The sequence below is a fragment of the Choloepus didactylus genome, chromosome 21 (genome assembly GCF_015220235.1).
Source record: "Choloepus didactylus isolate mChoDid1 chromosome 21, mChoDid1.pri, whole genome shotgun sequence".
Taxonomy (NCBI): domain Eukaryota; kingdom Metazoa; phylum Chordata; class Mammalia; order Pilosa; family Megalonychidae; genus Choloepus; species Choloepus didactylus.
The window spans coordinates 44,264,149-44,278,020 of NC_051327.1; the positions used below are offsets into that span (position 1 = coordinate 44,264,149).

At 51.4% G+C, this 13,872-nt stretch overlaps 1 protein-coding gene across 2 annotated transcripts in view; it reads right to left on the reverse strand.

The window, feature by feature from the left end:
- Positions 1-13,872, reverse strand: part of ABCC1 (ATP binding cassette subfamily C member 1) — a 138,666-nt gene that overhangs the window by 79,981 nt on the left and 44,813 nt on the right. For both annotated transcript variants that reach the window (XM_037813648.1, XM_037813647.1), the window contains exons 5-7: positions 13,547-13,672; positions 1,504-1,565; positions 661-792 (exon numbers count right to left, since the gene is read on the reverse strand). In XM_037813648.1, the coding sequence (XP_037669576.1) occupies positions 661-792; positions 1,504-1,565; positions 13,547-13,672 (320 nt within the window). The remainder of the gene's footprint in view (positions 1-660; positions 793-1,503; positions 1,566-13,546; positions 13,673-13,872) is intronic.

The following is a 13,872-nucleotide window of genomic DNA, read 5'->3' on the forward strand; positions in this document are numbered from 1 at the left end:
CTAGCTTAACTGGCAGCCACGGTCCTTTCTTATGGGAACATAAAATAAAGGTGCACCTTACAACTGGCAACTTGGCTTGGATGAAATATGGTCTGTGCTAGGGAGGCCTTGGCCTACTTCTCAAAACACCTGCTGAGAGAGGCCCTAGGGGAGCGAGCTGCTTCCATGGGACAGCATCTAAGAGCCACGGTCCCAGTTCCCCTTAATGGTGTTTCTCTGGCTGAACCCCCACGAGATGGGTGGCTGCCGTGCTGTTCAAACACACGTACCCCGAAGGAGCGGAAAACCTCAGGATGCCAAGTGCTTGGGAGAGGCTTCGTGGGAAATGGGGCCAACTCAGGGACAGACAGACTCACGGGCCATACAAACAGAATCCATCGCCCACTCGGCAGACAATTCTCTCTTTTCTTTCCTGCCTAGTGCATACAGTCGAACCACCTTAACTGCAAACTACATGTGATACTTCACCCCACTCGTGGGTGAGGCAACTGCGGCACAGAGGGTTAAGCACCTTGCCTGGATCGCGCAGCCCTAAGTGGGGCTGCAGGGATGCACGCCCGGATCCAGGCCCTCCCACGCCCAGGCCACAGGGGTAGGCAGGTGGCTGGGTCACCCTGGAGAGGGCCTGGCTCCCTCCACGGCCAGAGGACTCATACTTACTTCCTAGACCTGGCACATTCCTTCTTCCAGTTCTTTACCAAAACAGGCACGACTTCTTCTGATGTGTCCTCCTTGTTCAGGGACCAGAGGTCTGTGCTCTCCAGGGGTTGGCGGTAGCCCTGGACCATCAGCCTAGGGCCAAACACAAGGGCGAGGGGGGCAATGAGATTCTGAGATGAGGAGGAGGACAGCGGTCACTCCTCATGCCACGCCGGCAGGGCTGCCCAACACGACCGAAGGCAGCTGTACAACTGGGAAAAGCAGGACGTGGATGGACATCAGGTCGTATTTTGTTAGCAGGAAAATGGCCTTATTTTTTCTGGAGATGCATACAGGATATTTAGGAGAGAAACAGCAAGATGGCCCTAATTTACTTTGAAATATATTTTTTAAAAGTAAAACAAATTCAGCAAAGCATTAACAGTCGTTAAATCTAGGTAACGGGTTTTTTGAGGTTCATTATACCAGTGTCTGCATGTTTGAAAACCTGCACAATATAAAGTAAACCTATAGACACAGGAAGCAGATTGGTGCTTGCAAGGGGGAGTGACTGCTTCATGGGTACAGGGCTTCCTTTCGGGGTGACGTTTTTGAAACAAACGGAGATGGTGGTTGCACCATGCACCAGATGTCACTCAACTGTTCACTTTCCAATGGCTGGTCTAATGGGAATCTCGAGGTTCATGCATCTAAAAGGCTGTAGTTCAAGCTCCTGGGGCCAGCGCTGGGGAGACCAGGACCCTACTCTGCCAGGTAAGCAAAGAAGTGGGGGGGTAAGAGACGGCAAGGAGATGGGGGGGCCCAAGCCGCACCCTCATTGCTCACTGCCCAGCCCGAGCTTACCCTGTGATCCACCAGAAGGTGATCCTGGAAAGGAAGGAGGCACCGGATTCCGGGCAAGGATTCTGACCGAGAGAAAACACAAGGTAGGGAGGAAAAGGAAAAGACATGATTAAACTTTTCATCTGTGCCAGAGCTCAGCGAGGAGCAGGCAGCAGCCCCCTCTTCCTCCAGAAGGACCGCCAGCCCCCTCACCGCTGACGTGCACCCCAAATGGACTTCTCTCCTGAGGCCCAGCCTTGAAAGCAACTCATGGAGGCTCCTCCAGTGTCACCCAGCAAATATTTCCTGAGGGCCTACTGTGTGCCAGGGACCGTGCTTACAGATCTGAACCAACAGAGCCTGTGGTCTCCAAGGGTAATTCCAACGATAATGCTCACTAACATTCTCTACCAGCTAGTTCTGTTCTTAGCATCTCAAGTAAGTTATCTCATTTAATCCTCGTGGTTACCCTACAGTGTAGGTAATAGATCGCCCCCCATTTTGCACTTAAAGAAACGCAGGAACAGGAGGTAAGATGACCTGCCTGAGGTCCCATAGCTGGAATGTGGTGGAGACAGGATGCAAGCCCCTCGCAGGCAGTCTCCAGAGACAGATGTTAGTAATGATCACACAACTGACTGTAAAACCGCCACGGCAGTATGTGCCCTGAGAGAGGGAAATCTTACCAATAAGACCACCTGAGTGGGTGGGGGCTGACCTAGTTTACAGGGGGCTCAGGGAAGGCTTCTGAAGCTCAAGCTGGCATCCGAAGTGTGAATAGAAGGTAACTAAGTGAAATAAAGTACAGGGATCAGGCAGACCCAGCAGCAGGGACAGTATGTGCAAAGGCTCTGCGGTAGAAGGAAGAGGGGGTCTGAGCACTCTATACTGGAAGTCACACGCAACTATACACATCAGGAGTTTTGATCTTAAGAGCAATGGGAAGTCACTGACAGAATCCAAGAAGCAAGCTTCACAGAACCCCTTTCCCAGAGACCCGGAGATAACTCCCAGCTCAACACAGAAAGACAAGGAAGGGGACATCAGCATATGGGAGTACACATAAAGGACAGCTTTCACTGCCAATAAACCCAGGTCTAAATTCTGAAATATAGGGATTGGAGACTGACAGTAAAGTGGGGGGGCAGGGATACCACAGGAAACCTTTAGGAAGGAGGCCACTTAACGTTCTAGCATTCTGCAGAGACGAGAGCCTCTGAAGACAGCATTCTCTACCCAAGTGGTTTTCCATGGAAAAGCATGGAAGTGCTTTTAAAAATTACCACATCCCAGGCCCCACCCCCTCAGAGTTTCCGATGAAACTGGTTTGGGATGGGACCAGGCCATCAGTTTCTGTTTTTGTTTTTAACTCCCAGATTCTCCTTTGGTGAAGTGGCTGGGGCAGGAAATGCACAAGATGCGCCTAGAACATCATCTTGTCACACCCCATAGAAGGAAACTAAAGATGGGTCGGGTGTTACAAGCAACTCAGAAACAACTAGAAGGGGTTCCTACTGGCCAAAAATGGGATGATGTGAGCTTCAAGGAAAACAGTAAGTGCAACTGGCTGAAGCAAACCACATATCCTTAAATGCACAAGGCCCATGTTGATAACAGAAAGAAAGGAAAGCACCTTGGTCACGGATGAAGGGTGCCCACAAGCCAACTCTTTATTTTGCAAACAGAAAAAGGGAGAGAGCCAAGCATGCTCCCCACCTTTTCTATATGAACCCCACCACGGGGCAGCCAAAGAGATGAGAAGAAGTATCTTCTCACTGAAATATTGCCACTACTAAATAAAAAAAAGAACCACATAACGTAGGAATGCACCCTTTTGCACCCACAACAAAGTACTGGGATATTGGATATTAAGGAATTATTATTAACATTTTTAGGCAAGAAAATGGTATTGTACTTACATTTTAAAAAATCCTTATCTTTCAGGTTTGAAAGCTCTTTTCAGGATTAGGGGAAGTTAGGGAGAAGGGTACATGGGAACTCTACTACCTTTGCAACTTAGGAGTTCCAATGTTTCAAAAATAAACAGTTATTAAAAACAAACCAAAACCTCCTTATCTTTAGAAGAGACATACTGAGATATTTACACATGTGATGCAGAGTGAAGGGTACATAGCAGTTCTTTACATTATGCTGTCTACTGTTTTTTTTTTAATTGCACTTCACTTTATTGTGCTTTGCAGACATTGCATTTTTTCCAAATTGAAGGTTTGCGGCAACCGTGCACTGATCAAGTCTATCAGTGCCAGCTGTTTTTCCAACATATGCTGTCTACTTTTGTATATATTTGAGTTTCCAAGCGACAAACCCCGCTCCAAAGATTCAAGTATGCAACCGGGGCTGACAATAGCCCCAGGCTCCAGTCTGGGGCTGTGAGGGATGGGGAAGTTCCCAGGCCTGGCTGCCCACCAGAATCACCTGGGGAACTAGTTAAAAGGCAGGTACCCAGGTCCTAACCGCCCCCCACCCCGGTCAACTAAATCAGAATCTCTGAGGTGGAGACCAGGCATTGGTGTATTTTCACTCGGCTGCAGCTGATGCACAGACCTGTATCCCAGCCCAACCTAAAGCAGAGTGAGCTCAGACGGTGGAGTCAGATGGACCTGGGTTCAAATCCCAGCCATTTTCTAGCTGAATGACCTTGGGTGAGTCACTTCACCTCAAAGCCCTGGGTTTTCTCATCTGGAAAAAGAGGGTGATGATTCTGCTTGCCCAGTCTACTACACAGGACTGACGGAGGAGCAAGAGAAATGAGACCTGTGGGACTGCGTAAATTGGAATTTTCCCACGATGATCAGTGGAGGAGGTGGCGGTACGTGGCAGGCTGGGTGGAAGATGTTTCATTGCAGGCTGGTTTTTCTTCCGGAAGAGTCCACACCTCACTGCCCACAGGCCTGCCCACTCCCACCTTCAGCGGGTAGGTTATCAGAGAATCACGAATCTGCGTCAACTGCATCCTAAGTCCTACCAAGTACGAAAGGCTGAGTTGTGCCAGAGAAGGGACCAGGAGGTGGTGCACAGCTGGCAGTGACTCACCCACTTCTTAAGCAAACACTGTGGGAGGACCTGCTTCCATGCCCAGACGCGGACCAGGTGGCAGGGAGAGGGCTGGGAGCAAGATAGCGAGGCCCTGCCCCATGCAGTTCCCCACCTCGGAGGGAGATGGACAGCAAACAAGCCAAGACGCAAATAAATACATAACTGTACCCGTGGGAGGTGCAACAAAGGAAAAACACAGGGTGTGAGAGTGAAGACTGGGGTGGGAGGGGGGCAGAGGGGTGGCTTATGGGTGAGGCAGAATACAGCGTCAAGAGGGAGGGTTTGAATCCCAGCCCGGCCCTTTACTAGCTGTGGCACCTTGAGCACATCCCACGGTGATGATGAGATTAAATGAGATAACACGTTAAAAACTTAGAATACTGCTCAGCACATGCAAAGAGCTCAAGAAACAGGATTGTCATTAATAAGAATAATAGCAAAAATAGTAACTGGCTTTCATTTCTTGTAGGCCCATTCACGACGAAGCAAGCAGTACATCAGGGTGGGCAAAACTACAGCTCACGGGTTGGCCGCTTGTTTGTGTAAATAAAGTTTTGCTGGAACACCGCCAGGCCCATGCCTTCACAATATGGTCCAGGGCTGCTTTCTCACTACAAAGGGAGAGTTGAGTGACAGGGACAGAGAGCCTGCATGGGCAGCAAAGCCTAAGGTATTTACAGAATACTTTACAGAAACCGTTTGCCAGCTGCTACTTTACATCAAACCTCAAGCAGCCTAGGACACACTGATTAATTAAGGAGTGATGCCAGGGCTCAAATGAAGGTCTTCTGACCCCAAATCCAGCCTTCTTCCAGCCCTGGCATCAACACAGAGTACAGACATGCAAGGGGCACCTCGCACAAAGATGCCCGCAGAGGGGGCAAGTCAGGGCTGAAATGCAGCCGTGCCCAGCTCAACTAGACCCCTGAGCCCCAAGGCCCACAGGCTGCATCAGTTTGCAGAAAGCAGGGTGTGGGGATCCCTCTCTCTCTCTCTCTCTCTCTCTCTCTCTCTCTCTCTCTCTCTCCCTCTCTCTCTCTCCCTCTCTCTCCCTCTCTCTCTCTCTCTCTCTCTCTCTCTCTCTCTCTCTCTCTCTCTCTCTCTCTACACACACACACACACACACACACACACACACACACAGGGGCTTCACAAATCCTGGCTTTCTTTCAAAATCAGGCACCAGCTACAGATCAGAATGAAGCAACCTGTCAACTGCCTAATTTAAGGAACACTCATGCCTTCTGGACCCAACTGTACAGAATGGAGTCTTACTTCTGAGACCATAGGAAAGCATGCCCCAGAGTTTTTTTTGAAAAAGATTAGCCCCCATCTCAGGCTAGTAAAACTGCATCCCCAGCCACTGGGAGAAAATTCACCAGGCAAATGTTACCAACATGAACTTATTACGAGCACATTTCAGGTTCTAATTTGCAAGCGACATGAGTTTTGTCCAATTCTTCTCCCGGAATCTCCTCCCTGTGCTTGATCCAGAAGCTGATTTAAAAGATCATGCCACATGGGCTGACACATGCCACCAACCCACCCGCATACACACTTAATTAGCACAGGAAAGCAGCCAGTGTACAGAGGGCCCTGTGTGATACAGAGGCCTTCTTTGCTAACAAGGATCACTAGAGTTCTGGTGTAGCCAAGGAAGGATTTCTAAAAAAAGGCCCCAAGATGATGACCCATGAAATATTCCATTTCAACCGACATCAAGCAGAACTTTCTGAAGTAATTCATTAAGTGTCAAAATACAGAGCTGCCAGCAGCTGGGGACTTCCCAGGCTCTGCGCCTGGAGTGGAGCACTCCTGCCCCAGATGGGATGAAAGAGGCTTATTAATTTGTCACTCCCCCTGCCCCCAATAATTTAGAAATGAAAATAATTCAGACAATTCCTGGTAGAAGGCAGAAGGAGGGGAAAATCTGACTTAGGCAAACAAAGAGAGCTTAGGTTTTTGGCACTAGTATTTGGCCTGAGCCAGGAGATCTGGCCAGAAGCCACCAGGTTTAAAACCAATTTGGAGCAATGGCCCCAGGCACCAGTTCTCTGAGAACTGACCATTTCCTTGCACAGGACAGTTTGGGGACTTTTTTGGGTCTTTAAGCACTTTGGCCTGTTTTTCAGAAATTCTCTGGGTGTCCCCCACACACACCCAAACACCCAACAGTGAGGGAGGTGGGAAGCAATACAGCTTAGAGCAGTGCTTCTAAGTGTGGGCCCCGAGCGCCAGTATCAGCACCACATGCGAGCTTGTTAGAGCAGCAAATGCTCGGGTCCCAGACCAGACCTAGGAATCAGCAACCCTGGGGGTAGGGCCCGGCAATCTCAGGTTTAACAAGCCCTCCAGGTGATGCCTTCTCAAGTCCAGTGGGAGGGCTCCAGCTCCAGACTTGCGAACTCAGGCAAGCTACATTACCTCTCTGACCCTTGGTGTCCTTTTCTATAAAGCGGGAATACTGACAGCCTTGCCTCAGATGCTTGCCGTGAAGATTAAATAAAGTGATAAAGAAACAGTACACTGAGCTGCTCTTGTTATTGGTTGGACCAACCTAACTGCCCTAAAATAAGAGATTCGTTGGTACAAGGTGAACACTGGTGATTCGTGGGCTCTGGCACTTACTCGCTGTGCAAATCACCTCCCTGCCCAGGGTCTCAGTTTCCTCATCGGTAAAATGAGGAGGTTGGAATGGATGCCTCCAAAGTCTTTCTGGCTCTCCTGTACCCAGCTGCCCATTCTCCATTAACCTGTCCATTCTCCTTTCCTGGTTTTTGACATTCTAGTGCACACAGCATCAGTCACTGTCCTGGCTCAGCCTTACTCCCTGCCAGCCAGGACTCCTGTGACGACTTCCTAAAGACACCCCTACCTTCCGCCTCCCATGTCCAAGGGATCCCCCAAGGCATGTCCAATCAGAGCGAGTCACTTCCCGCTAAAAAATTTTTCACTGGTTCTCACCTGGCAGGTTAAAATTCCAAGTTCTTCTTGTGCCACACAGTTCTACGCTTGATCCTTCATGCCCAGCTCCCTGGCTCACCCTGTCTCTCCCTCACAGCTGGGCCCCTCCAACCCAGTCAGGGAGGACCCCAGGGGTCCCCCAAACATGCACAATTTCCAGCACATCACAGGCCCTTTGCACATGCCGGGTCCTCTGCCGGGAGCATCCCCGTCTGCTCCTGTGCCCCACGCACACCTCTCATTCCCGGAGGCTGCCCCGGGAGCCCAGGCTGAGTTCCAGCTGCTTCTCAAGCCCCCGGAGCATCTACTGCCTGCTGCCCCTTCCTCCATTCCTCCTCGAGGGAAGCTTTCATATCTTGCTCCTTTCTAGGTCCCCAGAGCCCAGCTCAGCCCCGGCACCAGGGAGCATTACTAAATGACCGGAAATACAACAGAGAGAGAGCAAAAGGCATTTATTTACAATGCTTTTGAAAGCAGGCTAAAGAACAGCGAGGCCTCTGGGGGCAAGGATTGGAGATGGCAGGGAAGGGGCATGAGGGAACTTTCTGGGCCCTCGGTAACGTTCTGTATCTTGGGAGGGGCTTGAGTTACTCTAATATATTCATTTGTCAAAATTTATCAGGAGGTAACTTAAGATGTGTGAAATTTCATTGTTTGTAAATTTTACCCCCTCCCCCAAACACAGCAAACAAACATTAAATTTCAGCTAATGATTTGAAGGCTGAAGTGTTTGAGTAAAGGATACTGATGTATTTCAAAGTACAGTTCAGGCACCAAAAAAAATTAGCTGGCTGGCTGGGTGGCTGGCTGGACATGTGATAAAGCATGGTTAGCAAAAAGTTGATTGTAGAATCTACATGCTAAGTATATAGGGATTTACTGCACAATTATTTCAACTCTTCGGAGCTTTGAAAATGACCATAAAATGTTGGAAAAAATATTCTACATTTTATGGATGGCAACAAAAATACCTTGTACTCCAAACTGGGCAGCTTGTTAAAATGAGACTCTCACTGGGTATGTCTGGGGCAGGGACTGCGACTGTACATTTCTAACAAACTCCCAGGTGAGGCTGATGCTGCCAGTCCAAGGGCTACACTTTGAGGAGCAAGGCTCTAAATGGATTGAGCCCTAAATCCAAACCCCTCCTCCAATCTGCAAATGGAACCCCCGGCCCCTGCCCTCAGCCTTGCTGCCAGCAGAAGAAGAAGGCTGGGGAACAGGCAGGAGCCTCGGGAAAACCCTGTGAGGCTCAGGGAGCCGACACCCAGGCTTCCAGAAGCCCCATCAGCCCAGGGTGGGGAGCACAGACAGGAGAAGGGCCCCACAGAGAAAACAGGGCCTGAACAGCATCTGAGTCATGACATGGGAGCACAGCCAGCTGGCGAGAGTGCCCGACTCAGTGACTCAGATGCCCGGCGTTGCTGAGCCTTGCGGCCCACACGTAGGCGATGCCTGGCCCAGGCTGACCCAGGGCCTGGCTGACCACGCTCTCCGAGGACAAGCACATGTGCTCACCCACTGCTGCTCTCAGGTCCTCCCCACCTTTCAGGCTGGACAAGCACATGTGCTCACCCACTGCTGCTCTCAGGTCCTCCCCACCTTTCAGGCTCCATCCAGAAGGTGATGGAGAGAAAAGCCAAGAAGAGCCCTGACGGCACCCCCCTCCCCAGATCACAGGCCTTGGAGGGGCGTGGGAGGCACACATCAAACCAAGCCCGGCCCTGTTTTTCAAGAGGAGGTCAGAGGCGCGGAAAGGCGCAACGACCCAAAGTCACAAATCCAGCTGGTTCTCACGTAAACCTGGTGCCTATCTTCCCAGCCCTCAGCTCAACTGGATCACACAGCTTGGTATCTGTTGATCAGCTCCATGACTGCCTCCCCAGTAACACCGCAAGTTCCAGAGGGCCACGACCGCACTCTCCAAAGCTGGCCAGGGCAGTAATTGCCACCTCCCCTGCTCCGCTTCCACCATGACCAGGCCATGCCCCTTGCACCCAGGCAGACCTTGTGGCTGCCCCAAGCAATAAAGCCTGGCAGGAGGGACACTGGGTGACTTCCAGGCCCAGGTCACAGAAAGTAATACAGCTCCCACCTGGTTCTCTTTCTCTCAGAACACTCACTCTTAGAACCTGGCGGCCATGGGGTAAGGAAGCCCAGACCACAAGAAGGGGCCTGGCGGTGGTAGCCTGGCCCCCAGTCCCGGCTGTGGTCCCAGCCAGTGACCAGCATGAACAGCCAGACGTGTGCGTGCAGACGCCGTCGAGATGGCACGAGCCCCAGCCAATGTCTAACTGCAACTGCAGAGAGACTCCGAGTGAGGACCTCCCAGCTGAGCCGGACAACACCCAGGACTGCTTAGCATCATGATAAACTGTTATTTGATTCCAACAGACTCAGTGGCTTGTTATGGAATAATAGATAACCAGAGCAAGGCATGAACCATGCGTCCCCAGCAGTGAGCACAGTACACAACAGGGGCTTGATACATGTCTGTTAAAGAATAAAGCAACCCGGTTTTCAGTCTGCCTGACTCCAAAATGCAGCTCCTCCTCCATCACACCCTCCTGCCTCAACCATCGGATTTAGGCATAAGCTAGGGTCCGACTGCTCAACCTCTAGGAGCTACAATTCCTTCAGACTTGAAAGAGAAAGTCAAACCAGCGCCTTCTCCAGGCTATCGTGTGGTTTAAGCCAGTAGGTGCTTCTCAAACTTCACTGTGCTCATGAACACCTGGGGATGCTGCTAAAATGCAGACCCCGATTCAGGAGGTCTGGGGCAGGGCCTGAGAGTCTGCATTTCCAGCAAGCTCCCAGGCGAGGCCGATGCTGCTGGTCCCGGGACCCTCTCTGAGTAGCAGAATGTGAAGGATAGCGAGAGCTCTGTGTGCCGTGCCAGGCTTTCACAGGTGCTCATCTATGTTCATCCCCTTCGCTTCCCTCCCGATGAGCTCAGGGGAGGGTAAAGGCAGGAGGGGAACTTACTCGGACTTCATGGGAGCTGGGGCAGATCCCAGCCTTAAAGGAGGCTTGAACAGCAAGCGCCCATCCCATGTAACACTTCACTGAGACACGCGAGCTGACATCCACCCCACACAAGACGAGAGCGAGATGTGTGCCCAGTGCCTGCCCCATACAACATAAAGACAACACACGTGTGCCAACCATCCTCCTTACAACCCAATGATGACAATGAGTTACCATTAAAGCCTCGATGTGCTAGGCCTCCTCAGCACCGAGGTGACAGGAATAGACTTTGCCTTATGGCCCTCATATCCTAACACAAAACTGTTATTTAACCAAGACCCCGCTCTCCGGCAGATTACGAAAAAAAAAAAAAGAGGCAACATGATTCTGCAGCACAGCTGATCCCAGCAGGCCAAGCTCTTTGTTCTCTGTGACTCCATTTCCTCCTCTGTCACTCAGGGAAACAGCAGCAAGCTCACCACAGACCAGCCCCTGAAGAGCTTAGCAAAGTGCCTGGTATACAGCAGGCACTTAATAAACACCCATTCCCTTTCCTTGCCCTTCACTGAAGAAAGAATCCTAGAATGATGGAAAGGAGACAAAAACAGACAGAAAAAGTGAGCAGAGCTAAAGGAAGGTTCTAGACAGGGGCCAGCAGACGGCTTCTCTGCAGGGCCAGGTAAGTAAATGCTCGAGGCCGCCGGACAGATGGCCTCTGTCACAATGACTCGACTGCCGTTGCAGCCCCAAAGCCACCACTGCCAATACATAAGCAAACTGGCTTGGCTGTGTTCCAATACTACTTCGCCGACACAAAGAGGCTTGGCTCAGATTTGGTCCGTGGGCCGTGGTTTCCCAATCCCTGGTCGAGGCTCCAGATGGCAAGAAAGCAAAGGGCAAACCCACCCAGTGATTGAGAAGGAAACCAGAGGACAGGCCGGGCCGGCTAGACAGAGAGCACCAGCTGACGGTGAAGCGTCCTTCCCTGACCTGTCATCTGCCATCTGCCTTGCCTCGTGCACAAGATGCCAACAGCAGTTTTCCACCTCCGCGGGGAGGCCATGGAGATGAGGGACCGTGACTGGGGAGAAGAGGAGGGGTGTCTCCACACTGCCCCAGGCCTGCATAGCAGCTCCCGGACCCAGATGCCAGGAAAGCAGAAAGCACAGAAGGAGGGCAAGCCAGCTCCGTGAGCCGCCCTGATGCACACAAGGCCAAGAAAGAAGTGGAAGGGATTTGTATCCAGATCCCCAAATGGGACCAGAAATCTGAAATCCCCCAGCCCATAAAGCAGTGAGGGACAGTCCCCAGCAATAGGGCTTGTCCTCCTGCCACACAGAAGCAGCCTGAATGGTCAGGTGACTCCCACCCGTCCCCACACCCGGCTGGTCAGCCCGCCCGGATCCAGTTTCCCTGGGAACTCTGCAAGGTCCGTCGGCCCTGAAGTGGGTATGACTTGTTTGCTGCAGTCCCCTGCTCTGCAGATCAGCATGACATTTAATAAATGTTCCCTAATGGGGACACTCCCGCAGCACACCCACAGCCAGGCACACCAGGGCGAGAAATGCTACGAACAACTGTGCTGTGGGCAGGGTGTGGACTGTGGGTGCCCCGGGCACGGTCACTGTCCCTGGGAACTCTGTACACACACATACACACACATGAACACACAAACATACTCACGAAAGACATGCATGAACAAACGTGCACACAAATGCATGCATGCAAACATAAAAACTTGTGTATGAAAATGTACATACAAGCACACACACAAACACATCAACTCAAACACACACGACTACACATTTAAGTGCATGAACACAAACACAGGCATATACACAAGACACACACAGCATGCACAAAAATATATGAACACAAACACATATGAACACATACTTTGCTGATTTCTGCAACCCAGTTACTCCTCGAGCAGGTAAATCCAGGAATGGGGCCCCTCAGAACATGCACTAGTACTCCAATCTCTAAAAATCTCTTGGCCAGCGTCAATCTCCCCTCCGGGCTGGCCCCCTCACAAGGCTTTTCATCCCCCGTAAAGGCAGCCTCAGCCCCTTACTGATGTTCGGGCCAAACCCAACAGAACCACAGCAGCTGAAAATGGCTCCAGCTGCAATTCCACCACTTAACAGCTGACTAACCATGAACACAGCCTCAAATAAATGTTCCAAGGCTTCTCCTAGCACAGAATCAAATCCAAACAGCTGGCCAGGGCTACAAGGTGAGAGGCCTTCCTTCCAGAGGGGCCTCATCTCGCAGACCTCAGATCTTAGCGCTCTCCCCCTGCCTGCTGCCCAGCCCCTTGCCTTCCTTGCCATTCCTTCCACAGGCCACCACGGCTCCCGCCCCAGGGCTTTTGCACCCACCCCAGGGCCTTTGCACATGCTGCTCCCCTGCCTGTAACCTGATTCCTCTGGGTATTTGCACAGCTTGCTCCCTACCTCACTCCTTCAGGCCTCTGCTCAATATCAGAGAGGCCTTCCCTGATCTCTCTCATCAAACACTGCATACAGTCCCCAACCACCATTCTCTGTGTCCTTAGTCTGATACACATTTCGCTCCTGGCTTACTGCTGTCTTCCCCCATGACAACACAAGCATCGACTAGGCGAGAACTCTGTTTCATTCACTGCTACAGCCCCAGTGTCCAGAGAAGGGCCTGGTACTTAGTATTCACTGAAAGGAAAGAGAGGGAGGGAAGGAGGAGGAGGAGGAAGAGGAGGAGAAGGAAAAGGGAAGGAGAGAAGAAAGAAGTGGGGAAGGAGGGAGGGAAAGAGAGGAGAAGGAAAGGAGGTAGGGAAGGAAGGAACAGTTTGCATCTATGGAGCCAACTCTCCCTAAGCCACCCCAGGCAAGTCCAAGCCTCAATTTTCCCATCTGTAAAGTGGGGAGCATGATTCTACCCATCCCCTGGCATTACTGGAGAATGGAATGAGATCCCAGATGGATCAGAACACGTACCCAGCAAATGCTAGCTGGTATAATATACGCTTCTCGCACATGTACCACCTCCCCCACCCCCCACTACGCTTACTCACGGGTGTCTCCACGGTTACACTTACGGGGTCGTTGATGGTTTCTGAGAACAGAGGTAAGCGGTCTGAGAAACAGGACAACACGAGCTGAATCAGCACAAGGGAAAAGTAAATGTAGAAAGTGATGTTGCGAAACACGTCGACTTGGGCATCCTGAAGAGGAGGAAAGGAGGGAGAAAGAAAAGATCACTTTCCAGAGGCAGTTTGCAGGGCCGGGAGAGCAGGCTGCAGCAGTGCCCACCTCAGACCCACTCTCAAGTGCGTCCCAGCCACCCCCCCACTGGGGATACGGCACGAGAAAGACAGCTCTATTGTGGTGGGGTCCACACTGCTCCCCATCTCCCGGTGAGGGG